Source organism: Taudactylus pleione, unplaced genomic scaffold (assembly GCF_031769625.1).
Source record: "Taudactylus pleione unplaced genomic scaffold, aTauple2 ptg000114l, whole genome shotgun sequence".
Classification (NCBI taxonomy): domain Eukaryota; kingdom Metazoa; phylum Chordata; class Amphibia; order Anura; family Myobatrachidae; genus Taudactylus; species Taudactylus pleione.
In genome coordinates this window covers 1,276,486-1,290,553 of record NW_028284516.1, presented here as the reverse complement: position 1 = coordinate 1,290,553, position 14,068 = coordinate 1,276,486, and the positions used below count along the sequence as shown (strand labels likewise).

Genomic DNA, 14,068 nt, shown 5'->3' with positions numbered 1-14,068 from the left:
GCTTATTGACTGAGGGGAATGTGTATGTGGGGACGGGGGCTCACTCACGGAGGGGAATTTGTGTATGTGGGGATGGGGGCTCACTCACCGAGGGGAATGTGTGGGTGTGTGGGGGGAGGAGGGCTCATTGACAGAGGGGAATGAGTGTGTAGAGGGGGGCTCACTGACTGAGGGGAATGTGTGTGAGTGGGGAAGGGGGCTTACTGACAGAGAGAAATGTGTGTGGGGAAGGGGGCTTACTGACTGAGGGGAATGTGTATGTGTGTGGGGAAGGGGGCTTACTGACAGAGAGAAATGTGTGTGTGGGGAAGGGGGCTTACTGACAGAGAGAAATGTGTGTGTGTGTGTGGGAAAGGGGGCTTACTGACTGATTGGAATGTGTATGTGTGGGGAAGGGGGCTTACTGACTGAGGGGAATGTGTGTGTGTGTGTGTGTGGGGAAGGGGGCTTACTGACAGAGAGAAATGTGTGTGTGTGGGGAAGGGGGCTTACTGACAGAGAGAAATGTGTGTGTGTGTGGGGAAGGGGGCTTACTGACTGAGGGGAATGTGTGTGTGTGGGGAAGGGGGCTTACTGACTGAGGGGAATGTGTGTGTGTGGGGAAGGGGGCTTACTGACTGAGGGGAATGTGTGTGGGGAAGGGGGCTTACTGACTGAGGGGAATGTGTGTGTGTGTGGGGAAGGGGGCTTACTGACAGAGAGAAATGTGTGTGAAAATCACAGAGAGAAAGAGGGGAATGTGTCTGTGTATGTGGGGGGGAATCAGTGACACAAAAAGGGCACAAAGTAGAACGTGGGAAGATTGCAGAGAGAGAGGGGAATGTGAGGGGGATCGCTGAGAGAGAGAGAGAGAGAGAGAGAGAGAGAGAGAGAGAGAGAGAGAGAGAGAGAGAAGAAGTGTTTGTGGGGGATTGCGGCTGCCTGATACAATAAAGTTTTTTTTTAATTTGAGCTTAGGCGCTAAAGACTTCATGATATCACGCACGTTGCACCACTGACAGGATCCAGCCATAGCGTGAAGAGGAGCAGCCAGAAAACATAGGAGAAGGTAAGTGTCTGTGGTCTGTTAGGGCTGTATGTGAGTGCTGCCTAGAGACAGAAGGGATGCTGGCCGGGGAGACAGAAGGGATGCTGACCGGGGAGACGCTGCGGAACTGGAGTTGCAGAAACACGGTGAGTGGGGGACTCTGCCTATATTGCCAGTCCTGGTCCCCACCATTTCTGATGGCTGCCCTGCACTTTGGTCCCAATTTTTTTTTGGTTGAGGAGGAGGGGGGGGTGTCACCGTGCGTTACAGCACCGGGTGACACCAACCCTAGTGACGCCTCTGAATACACTACGTCTCTCTTATCATACACAGTGAAATTTATCACTCGTTTTGGTGATAAAACTTGTTAGTAAATGGGGGCCATAGTCTCAGAAATATCTTAGAAATGTTTTGGGTGTTCCTGGTTGCTGAGCGGACGTGCGAAGATGGTCCAGCTTATGGGAGTGCTATAGGAGTGATGTGGGCATGTTGCTGAAGTGGTTTCAAACTCAGGCGCATAATCGCTCATTTTGGAGATTATGCTCTGATGAAGAATCTGCACCAGACCCGAACAAGGGCGCCACCCCATAGAGGTGCAGTCCCCCAAACCTGATTTCAGCAGGACAGTGCTATTTTTCGGGCACTGTCCCTTGTGTTCCAGTATGGTGTAAAACAAGAGGCGTGCCATTGCATCATCTAGGGGCGTGGTCTGTGGAAATTAGACCACACCCCTTTTCAGACATGCTGGGGCACCAAACAATTGTCACACAGAGCGCTACTCCACCTGGATCTGACCCTGATCTGCACCTAGCACGGGGCTGGTGCAAGGTTTGAAGGTGCGACCAATGCTTGTGTCTATTATTATTATTATTATCATCATTTATCTATATGGCGCCACAAGTGTTCCGCAGCACCTTACAAAGTACATATACAAATAAATAACCAGCGACTTACAATACAATATCAAGTAGGACACGGACAAGGTTAATAAACATTGCTATATTAGCGACCTTTACACTCACATAAGCAGCCAAGTGTTAGTTGCCCTAGTGGGGAGTAAGAGATAAATGAAAATACAGTAGGGAGAAGCACAAGAGGGTCGAGAGCCCTGCTTGAAAGAGCTTACATTCTAAAATGTAGAATGCACCCAGTGGTATTTGAGCATCTAAAGGTGCTTAAATTGGACATCTCAGTCCTTTGACATGCAGACGCACGCTGTACACGAGGGAAGGGCTAGTAGCTGTATTTGCATAAAGTTGCAGAGGTGGGACCTTCAAAAGACACAGACAGACATGCGACTCAGTATAAGCCCTAATTGTCTACTTGCCTGCTTCAAAATACTTTCCCCCGGCAGGTAGAAAGAATAGGTATGGGGGAGGGGGAAAAGCCATAAATCGTGGCTCACCCAGGGCGGGATGTATTAACAGTGGCGCTACTTACCGCCAGTCTCCACATCCCTACTGATTGCATATGTAGTAACATATGCGATCAGTACCGCTAAGAAGAGCTCTTCCGATAAGAGCTGTCCTTTGTGATCCGCTTTTCGCCGTGTACTTCCGGGTTCATGACCTGGGAGTCCATCTGCGTATGCGCAGACTGACGCGGCCGTCACGGGGCATGCTGGAAGGATCCCTCATACCAGCACGATACTGTAGAAGCCCACAGGCTTCTATAGGGTAATGGCAGCAAAAGCTGGCATTACCCTCTGCATCAGAGAGCCAGCGGCCAGGTGATGGTACATACGGAAAATGCGGTAAAGCACCGAAAACGTCCGTGATGATTCAATTTACTCGCCCAGGAGTGTGGGGAAAGTCGCTGAGACTCAGAAGTCATCTGGACATTCCAGCAGAGTAGACTAGTGAGACTAATTGTATGTGCAAGACCTTAAGTATTCTGGGCCTGATTCAGAGGCGCTCGCTGTTTGCGAGCGCTCGCTCTGAATCCGGGCTTTTTTTTTGTTTTTTTGTTTCGCCCTCCAGGCCGCTCGCAAAGCTGTGGGTAGGGCCGCACACAAACGGCAGACGTTCCTAAGGGCACACCTGTGTTTGTGCAACCACCCCCCCTCCCCGTCTACTAAACGGGGCGAGCTGTCAATCAACATCAACAGCCGCCCCGTCTTGTAGTAAGCCCCGGAACGACGAAGCTGCCGTTGCTCGCTGGGGCTCGCGCATGCGCACGCCAGAGACAGCATATGCGCAGAGGGGGGACATTGACCCGCTTGTGAGTACTGTGCACTCGTGAGCGGGTCTGAATCAGGTCCTCTGTCCATACTTCACAAATGCTCCCAGCACTTTAACTGTTCCTTAATACTACATTCATATTAGATTGTAATAGATTAGTCAAACAGTCTCATACTGCAGTGTGTACCTGGGTAATTTTCATGGGGTGAGGCGCTGTGGAGTTTTCCACTATAGTGACCGGCATCGGCTCCTTCCAGAGATTCTCTCTTACTAAGATCGTCACCATTGCATTACTAGTAAAGGGATTCTCCGCTGAGTCCGATACACTTAAAATAAGTTCAAATTTATCTCCTGCCCTCATATTCAGACTTCCTGCAGGCAGAGAGAGCAGACATGGTTAGAGATGGTTTGTTACATTACCTGTTACATCTGGCTTTAAGAAGTAACCATTGCGGCTCGTTCACACTGTGCGCATTTGTTGGTCTCTTGAAGACTGTACGAGCCGTCCAGAAAACGAAAATTTAGGGATTTATTTGTACTTTAATCTTATAGGGAACTGAGAGTATAATGATGTCATGGAGGCTCCGATGGCATAATCAGCATTGGAACATAGAGATGCATGTAGCGTATGTATCGGTGATACATGTATTGGGAGGGATGTGTGGGATGTGTGGAGGAAGGGTTGAGGTGGGGGGCAGAGATATCAGTGCAAGATGTTTGTGCTATGAACACAATTGCCTGACTACTCCTGCTCGGCCAGTGCATCTACAGTATGCAACCTTTGAAATTAATATTTAATTAAAAAAAAAACAGAAACAATCACCAAAATGAAACCACCCCTATGGTTTTGCACAGCTACATTGTAATACCTTTTGCACATCTCCTTACCACACTTAAGCGGGCCATACACGGTGTGCGATAGGCACCGTGCGCCGCGACGGGGGACCCGACGTCCGACATATCGGGCGGTCTCCACACAAGGTGCGATCGGGTGGCCGACAGCCCGATATGCTGACTCACCCCTCCACCACCCGCATAGCGCTGCACGGGATCGCACATCGCGTCCCCTGATCAACTGAACCTGCAGTAAGATCAGGGGGTGCGATATACGACCCTATGGGTGCAACTCGGTCCGCCATCGGGCCCATACACGGTGCGATATAACAGCCAAATCGCACCAATCCGTCAGATCAGCTGCTTTATCGCACCGTGTATGGGCCGCTTTACTTGGCTCCATCCCTACAAATAAATGCCCTCCCCAAATGCTGCTATTTTCCACATTTGTGCATTGCATCTGCATGTGATGGGTAATGTCATTCCAAGGCAATGACTCATATAGGTTGAAATTGAATAAACTACAATGTAAATGATATAGGGGTCTATTTACTAAGCAGTGTTAGGAGACAGAGTGAAAAGTGATAGGAAAGTGATAAGGTGACAGCCAATCAGCTCCCAACTGTCATTTTTCAAACACAGCCTGTGAGATGACAGTTGGGAGCTGATTGGCTGGCACCTTATCACTTTTCACTCTGTCTCCTAACACTGCTTAGTAAATAGAGCCCATAAGATGTTAGAAAAACATCAGATCAAATGTAATAGCATGTGGGCTGTTGAAAATGCTGATGTTTCGACAATTTAGTCCCGAGATTGAAAGCAGCAATTTTTGAAAAAGGCAAAACCAACCAGGCTGTACCTGTAAAATAATTGGAGCTTTCAATTTCTGTGAAAGTAGCTGTTATGGGCAGAATTGATATAAAAAGACATCCTGCTGGCACACATAAACGGTAATATTACTGCACCGAGAAACAAAATACAGTCATTATCCCCTGACCTTAATCTGCTCTGTTTTTGTAAATGTACAAATTATTAAATGTATCCTAGGGGAATATAAATATATATATATATATATATATATATATATATATATATATTTAGGACTACAACAATCAGCAGGGTACTGGGTAACTGAGATAAGTGTATCTATACAAAATATTGGGCATTTGGAGTGACAATAGTGATGACGTGTGCTCTTGTGAACGGAGTAGTGGGGAAGGGGAGGGGAGGGGGTACCACTCAGAATACAGGCGTATAGTCAGCCACATTAGCATACCATCCACAATCCATTCGCAGCGGCCATCCGAAGTTGTATTCCCATTATGTGTAACTCAGAATCAGGCTCCCTGTGTTGAATTTTATTGTGCTTTTGCGTTTCATTGCCATGTACATGAATTTTGCAATATGCATTTTACCATAATAATTCATTAGTGGCAATGAATGAATGATTAATAGCATTGGCATTGCTCCTTAAAAGTATAGCAGGCCCTTTAACTTTATTGTGCTTACTGTGTATGTTGGCAAAGTTTAATGGTTGAAACATTTAATGTAAAAGTTAAATTACGGGATTAGGGGACAAATTGGTCAGTAAGGGAAGAACATCTTTAAATCTGCCAAAAACAGCCATCGGCTAATTTAATTTTAATTTAATATAAAATGTTGTTAATATCTACAGCATAATAATTGTGTCCATATCTTTATTTTTATTAGATAATAAATAATATTAGATAAAATTAAATAATAAATAATAAAATTAAAACATTCTGATAATACTTGTATTCCGACATAAATTATACTATTGTTCGATGATGCTAAATAATTGTATTTGAAGTTCATTTGTGCCAGACACTGACATACGACATTTTCATTGAGATAAAATAAGCGGATGAGCTGGATTAGGATTTACAATCGTCATGTTTTATCAATGAAATACCTCCTTTTGCAGCCTAAGTAATTGAGCCAGCTGTTGGCTGGTTTAATTTTAATCTGCAATGAGCATTTTAGTTCTAATTGATTGTTACCACCGGTCACATAACTACAGCCCGATTGTTCCATACGTACCATTTCTAGTGGTGGAGATTTCCCCAGTCGTGGTCTTAATCTGGAAATACATATCTTTCCTTACGTCCGGTATCTGTTGCATGATTTGGTAGACTAGTTTGGCATTGGGTGTTGTGGGGTCATCTTTATCAGTGGCATGAACTGTGATAAATGCTATTCCTTTAGAGATAAAAACACAAGATTATATATGTGTTACATGACAATGTTACTAGAACAAGGGAGCTGTAATTTACATACAATAACATAACTCTCTGCGAATGCTACAGTAGTGTAAATATTCTAATATTCAGTACTTCCAGATTGTACTATAACAACTACAGACAGAATTTAAATCAATACAGATCAGAAATAAGTCTGTGCTCAGTTAATCGCATATTATACATGGTACCAGATGGATGACTATATAATCACCCCTATATGGATACATTACTATTGCAAAGCTGGGTTTATCTAGCATTGTGAAGGTATAAGTTACTATTGCAAAGCTGGGTTTATCTAGCATTGTGAAGGTATAAGTTACTATTGCAAAGCTGGGTTTATCTAGCATTGTGAAGGTATAAGTTAGTTAAGTAATTAGTCCATACTCTGGGGGAGATGTATCAAATCTTCAAAAGAGGACAAGTGGAAATGTTGCCTGTAGCAGATTATAGCTATCATTTATCTAGTACATTCTATAAAATAACACCTGTTGTTCTGCAATTCATAGCAATAAGGAATCTTTGATCGCCTGAATGTATCATTAATGAGCTGCCGGGACAGAGGTTCCGAGAGGAGCCGATCCAGGCCATCAGTAAGAAGTAAAGTGATTACCATAGCAACCAATAAGCGTCTAGCTATCATTTATCAATGACCATAAAGGGATTCCTTTTGCAGTTGTGCAGCAGGTTGGCCATGCATGCGCAGTTGTATAGCCGGGTTTACCCCGGTAGTAAAGTGATAGTGTTAGTTACTTGTTACTCATCACAGGGAGTCTGTGTTTAAGCATCTGCCCTTTTGATAATTTGCCCCAACAAAACATTCCAATTTGCTGTGAAAAGAATGTTAATGTCAAAGCACTAGCGCAAATCTTAATGAATAGGCCCTTTAAACTTGCAGCACGTCACAGGTGCTCAATTCCTGCAAGGTTGTGGGAAATTAGGACACGAGACGTGGCTTGCAAGTTTAAATGTTTCAATCAAAATATTATGCACCCCACCTCCCTTCGGAGAGGGCATCCAGAATGGGGGTCATGGCGTGGCCAAGTGGGTGGTGCAGTGGTGTGACAGCACAATCACATCATCATGGCTCTGCTCCCCTCTATAAGGGGACAAGATGACGTTATTCAGTGAGAATCATGTCGTCAAGCCAACAACATCACCCACTGTACTCGGGAAGTGGGCAGACGTGACCGGCCGCAAGGGGGCTCCGAGGAAACATAGAATTTAACAGCAGAAAAGAACTGTTTGGCCCGTCTAGTCTTGCCTGCTGTTCAGGCGTCCGGGTGAGCCACACGAAATTCGGGAGTCTCCCAGACATTCCGGGAGATTAGGCAGGTATGCCTCACACTTTCATTCTGCTAGATTTGTACAGATTTGCAACATTAAGGACTAGCAGTAAAACATCTACTTTTTTTTTCAGTATTAAAAATGTTTGTTCTCGTTCCTCTGCATTACTTTGATTATTTTATTTATTTTAGTCACTATATTTTTTTTAACCAGAAGAGACCTCTAGAAGCCAGAGATTCCAATAGGTCTATCTCATTTTTCCCTCTAGTAGATCCAGTGCAGCCTTGCTCTGATTCATATCAAGGTATCAAGGAACCAGGCCAGCCTTTCTGCCTGGAGAAAATCCCCTGTCACATGACATGTTGCCATGGCATTTCTTGTATTAAGCTATGCATTGTACTAGCCCTAGGTTTGAGTGCTTGATTGCACAGAAAACAGCCCATTTTTGGACCAGTATATAGTCATATTGTTGACATTCACAATATTGCCACTGCAATGTCGCATGGTTTTGAATGTCGACATTCAGAATGCTGTCAATTTCTATCATAATGTCGACATGGTCATAATGCCGACACACAGCATGTCAGCATTCAGTGTGTCGACATGTAAAAAAACATTATGAATAGATCAGCATTAAGGTTAAAAAAGTGAATAATACCAGTGCACAAACCAAAACACAGCAGCTAGTAATGCAAATTCCTGCAAAGGTGTTCCTCTTGGGTTTGGATACGGGATGCTGGCGCTCAGAATACCGACCCCCGCATCCCGACTAGGTTAGGATACCACCATCTGCAGTGGTGTAGTATAGTATCCTAACCCTACCTCTAAATCTAACCGTGCCTCCACGCAGCCTAACCCTCCCGCCCGCAGCCTAACCCCAATACTTATCGTCGGTAAGCCGGCGGTCGGGATGCTGGCTCCGGGATTCTGACTGGTGTTGGGATTCCGGTGCCGGCATTCTGAGTTCCGGCATCCCAACCTCCGGGATATGAACTACATCCTGTTTCTCTTCCTTCCATTAAATTCCAATGTGCATAAAAATAAGGAAAATCACTTAACCTGTGCTTTTGAGTTATGTAGAGATTTGTTACTTTTCATGTTTTAATTAACCCAGTGTCCTCCAATTCCACTTTGGGTACGGTCTACAAGGAGACTCTTCAGTCCAGTACTCATAAGGGAATGCCCCAAAAATGGAGGAGAAAATACATATAGTGTAATAGCACTTTCTAGAAAATTCATTGGCTGCGTTATCATGGATATTAGCTCAGGCCACAAAATGGCGCCATGGAGAAGCTCTAAGTCATGCGATATGAAGTGTCAGGTGACTGGCGGGGTGGACATGAGAAGAGGGCCGCACATGGCATGTGAAGTTCATATTAGCTTTTCTAACTTACCTGGTCTAGATAGTTCCCTGACTTCAGCATTATACTCGGTCTGGTTGAAAGCCGGTACATTGTTATTGATATCTTCGACTATAATAGTAACAGCATATGGACCTTCAACAACTGATCCTCCAGAATCAACAGTTCTCACCTACAAATAAATAAAATACTCTCATATAACACATAGTGCAGCAACCATGAGTCATGTGACTCCTGGAGGGTGATTGTTATAAATACAGTATTAGGATCGGCTCCCGGAATAGATCAGCTTTATTAATGTCTCTGGGAAAAATTCTACAGTCTTAAGATTTAAGTTGGCCACACACAGGTCCATTCTAAATAATGTTCAGCTCTTTGGCCAAGCACCAGTATTGGTGTATGTGTGTGTATGAGTCTAAAACAAAACTTAAATAGAAACTTTGCTGCCCTTCCTCCTGGGCTGAGAAAAAATACCTCCCTCCACTAATTACCTCATAACACCCATTCCTTTCATTTGTGGCACCAGAGGCGTATCTATAATGGGTGTACGGGCCCCTGGGTCCAGGGGGGGGGGCCACACCGGACACCCTGCACCTATATAATGTTATACTTACCTGTCCGTTGTCTCCAGAGTGCTGCTCTGCAGCGCCGGGCTGGCGCTGCAGAGCAGCAAATATCACTGGGAACATGGTGGCGGCCATTTTCACGATGACTCGTGCATGCGCAGTACTGATGTCCCCAGGAATAAGACTCAGGTGCCATTTTCCCTGAAACCCGAACATGTGCAGTAGATTCTGGCACCGAGCCAGAATCTACTGCGCCGCCAGAGTGGAGGGGGCCCGCACTGAGGGCCTGATTTTCTACGAATCACAATATTGTGTATGCACGCAGTTGAATCGCATTGCAAACTCAGCACCACATGAGGACACTCACTTTACCTTATGCACATCCATAATGTTCAGCAGAATAGCTAAACCATCGGTACAATCGAGTACCATCGCAGCCTCACGCACACTTGCACAAGCCCTGGCCTTACTCAGAAATTGCTAACAGCCTTGCACGCTATGTGCGCTCACACTATGTATGGCTTTGCAGTGGATAATTTATGCACGCCCCTGAAAACGGCATGCAAACACACTGGCACTCCTGCGTTTGGCCGACCACCCCCTACCCCCCCCCCCCTGGTCATCACCCACAAACAAACTCTGCGGTGGGTCTGCACCGTCACTGTGATCGCAGTCCCGATCGCAGAGGCCGGTTCGCGTACTCACACTGCGATGCGTACGCATGCGCAGAACACAACAATTGGCAGATTGCGTGCGTATTAGCAACTGCGATCCAAGTTGAATCAGACCCTGCGTCTGCACATAGGCACGCTCCTCTCTTAAAACACCCCTGTGTGGCACCATGTCACAACATAAAACTACACAGGGCACACCTCCATTTTATATTTAACATCCCAAACTATTATGAAGGTACCTCGGAATCAACTTAAAGCAAAAAAAATACAAATTAATACTAAGACGCCAATAATAATCCTAATCAATGTATATCAAAATAAATATAATATAATAATACCTACAGTACCATAGGTAAATATTAGGCCCATTAAGTTGTTCATATTGTTCAATATTAAACAAATACCCTTCCACGCTTCTAACTCATACTTAATAGTATACTCCACTATATAACAAGTCCTAGGGGCAAACACAGGATTTCAAGAGGGGGCTTTCTAAATGCTTGATTTTAGAGTGAGTGTGGCCAGTCCATGAAGAGGGCTTCCTTGTGCACTGGATACTGTAAGATATACACTAATAATCAGTGGCGGTTCTGGATAGTGTAAGTTGTACAGTATTAATAATCAGTGGAGGTTTTAGGGGCGGGCAAGCAGGGAGGTCACCCTGGGCGCTGCGGTCTGGGGGCGCAGCCGTAGTCAACCCAACGGCACGGTCTAATCTGACGACGCCCATCCGCTCTCGCCTGCCACCACCGCCATACTTACAAACTGTGCTGCAGCAGCACAGCAGGACTCAGGAATCAGCTTCACTCTCCCACAAGTTTCATGCACCTCAGCCTGAACTTCCTCTTCCTGAAGGCTGAACATGAGAGAGGAAGTGCTAGAGAGGCTGCAGCCTGGACTGAGCTGCAGCTGGAGAGGAGAGGTGGGGGCAGCAAATATGTTGGGACTCTGCCAGTCTCACATCAGCTGGAGGGATACAGGTAGTCTAAGGCTGAAATAGTGTAACGTGATAAATGCTCCCTGCTACCCTCTGCCTTCCACTGTCACCCACTGCCTCTCCCTATCACCCTCTGCATCTTCCTGTCACCCACTGCCTACCCAGTCACCCACTGCCTCTCCCTGTCTGCCTCTTCCCCATCACCCATGGCCTCTTCCTGCCACCCTGTACCTCTCCCATGTCCCTAGAGTGATGAACAGGTGGCGTGTAATGAAACCACACCCCCTTTTCAGAAGAGAGTCCTCTTTAGGTTTTTTGGGGGGAGGCAGTGGGGTGCTAAGGAAACTTTTACCCTGAGCATCAAGAGGTCTAAAACTGGCCCTGTTAATAATTATCCCTATAGTTGGTCTATAGTAGTGTACCCCTAACAGTGCATGTTTTCCAGATCTCCTAGTTGGTGCACAGGTGTAATCATCACTGGTTGTGGTAATTATTGAAATTGTAATACTAAGATCTTAAAAACATGCAGCTCTATTAAATTTAATCATATACTGTTATTGTGGTCATGGTGTGGGCTGGGGAGAGGGGTTTCCAGGTAACTGGAACCCCCCTGCTTTTGCCTATGAGTCCCAAGAATAATCTTGTAAACCCTTCCCAGGTGAGGTTAACACCACACATCAAATTTACTACCAGCATTCAGAAGAGAGGTTGGGCCCAGGATAGCTTTTTGGGGGTACAGGACAGAGAGACCAATAGATGCTGGCAAGCTCTCTTTCTATATTACGTAGTAATATGTAATAATTGAAGGATGTACAGTAGTCCTCCCATTGTAAAGGCAATCGCAATCACACCTGTGAAAGGTCGGACATAGAAATTATTAATGCATTAACTTTTAGGATTTGATGTTATGTGAAACCTTATTCCATCTTTTTAGCCTAGTCACTATGGTGCTGTTCTGTCACTTTGCAACTGTCACAAATTGGGGTTCTTAACCTCACGTACCCCTCCGCCACTCACATATTGCGGTCACATGCACTTATCCTGGTAATCTGAAGCATATTCCTCACTAGCATTTCTCTTCCTATAGATCTTCCAGTAACATGGGTGTGGCCATATTGGAGTCATTAGGTGATCCAGCCTCATCCAATCAGATTCCAGGTACAGCACACTTGGTCCGGGTCAACCTATGATCATTCAGAGTGCCCTATATAAACCTAGTTAGTACAAGTTTAACTAGTCTTCAAGGAGTTCCTGTTTCCTGAGTCAGAATCTTTGAAGTACAACCTGTTCCTAATTAATTTCAGCAGCTCAGGCTATAGTCACCAGCCACTCACTGCTGTCTGTCCTATGCACACTTCATTCTGCACTGGCTCCTAGCTTCCTGCATTCCTCACTAAGCTCAGAGATTCCCTGCTACACCAGAGTGCATCTCCTATTTCTCTGCAGTCTCAACTATAGACTACCAGGTGCACCTCATTACCAGTCTGCAGTCTCCTCTACAGCCTGCCAGGTGCACCTCATCACCAGTCTCCTCTACAGCCTACCAGGTGCACCTCATCACCAGTCAGCAGTCTCCTTTACAGCCTACCAGGTGCACCTCATTACCAGTCAGCAGTCTCCTCAACAGCCTACCAGGTACACCTTGTTGCCAGTCTGCAGTCTCCTCTACAGCCTACCAGGTGCACTTCATCACCAGTCTGCAGTCTCCTCTACAGCCTACCAGATGCACCTCATTACCAGTGGGCAGTCTCCTCTACAGCCTACCAGGTACACCTCATCACTAGTCTGCAGTCTCCTCTACAGCCTACCAGAAGCACCTCATCACCAGTCTGCAGTCTCCTCTACAGCCTCCCAGATGCACCTCATTACCAGTCAGCAGTCTCCTCTACAGCCTACCAGGTGGACCTCATCACCAATCTGCAGTCTCCTCTACAGCCTACCAGGTGTATCTCATCACCAGTCAGCAGTCTCCTCTACAGCCTACCAGGTGGACCTCATCACCAATCTGCAGTCTCCTCTACAGCCTACCAGGTGTATCTCATCACCAGTCTGCAGTCTCCTCTACAGCCTACCAGGTGCACCTCATCACCAGTCAGCAGTCTCCTCTACAGCCTACCAGGTGCACTTCATCACCAGTCAGCAGTCTCCTCTACAGCCTACCAGGTGCACCTCATCACCAGTCTGTAGTCTCCTCTACAGCCTACAAGGTGCACCTCATCACCAGTCTGCAGTCTACTCTACAGCCAACAAGGTATGCGTTTGGCATCCCGGCGGAGGGGATGCTGACGCTTAAGGGGGAGGGTTAGGTTTAGGGGTTAGGGTTAGGCACTAAGGGAGAGAGTTAGGTTTAGTGTGCTGAGAGAGGGAGGTTAGGTTTATGCACTTGGGGGGGGGAGGTTAGCTTCAGGTACCAGGGAGGGAAGGTTAGGGTAGGGAGAGGGGGAGGGTTAACATACCGACCACCATGTGTCAGAATGTTAACCCTGTCGGGATCCAGGTGTCAGGATTCTGCCTGGGTCCCGTGTGTTGGTATTACCAACCGATTCCCACCTCATTACCAGTCTTCAGTCTCATCTGCAGTCTTCCTAATGCACATCATTACCAGACTGCAGTACCTGTTACACTCTACTAACATGCCTTCCATTATACACTATTGATCGTGTACTCAGTATTACTGCAGTTATAAGCAGTGTGCACTATCTCCAGTCACTCACTGTTATCAGTTATGCAATCAACGCTACTCCATACAAGCAGTGTACGCCATTTCCAGTCACTCTCTGCTATCAGTCCTGTCCTCAGCATTTCTCCATTTATAAGCAGTGTTCTCTAACTCCAGTCACTCGCTGCTATGAGTCCTGTCCTCAGCGCTACGCCATTACAAGCAGTGTACTCCACCTCTAGTCACTCACTGCTATCAGTCCTGTACTCAGCATTACTCCATTAC

At 46.0% G+C, this 14,068-nt stretch overlaps 1 protein-coding gene across 1 annotated transcript in view; it reads right to left on the bottom strand.

Moving 5' to 3' along the window:
• CDH17 (cadherin 17) overlaps positions 1-6,200 on the bottom strand; it is a 54,457-nt gene extending 48,257 nt beyond the window's left edge. Inside the window, exons 1-2 of the mRNA XM_088471499.1 lie at positions 6,103-6,200; positions 3,395-3,579 (exon numbers count right to left, since the gene is read on the bottom strand). Of these exons, the coding sequence (XP_088327625.1) occupies positions 3,395-3,579; positions 6,103-6,184 (267 nt within the window). The 5' untranslated portion in view covers positions 6,185-6,200. The remainder of the gene's footprint in view (positions 1-3,394; positions 3,580-6,102) is intronic.
• Positions 6,201-14,068: the final 7,868 nt, after the last annotated feature.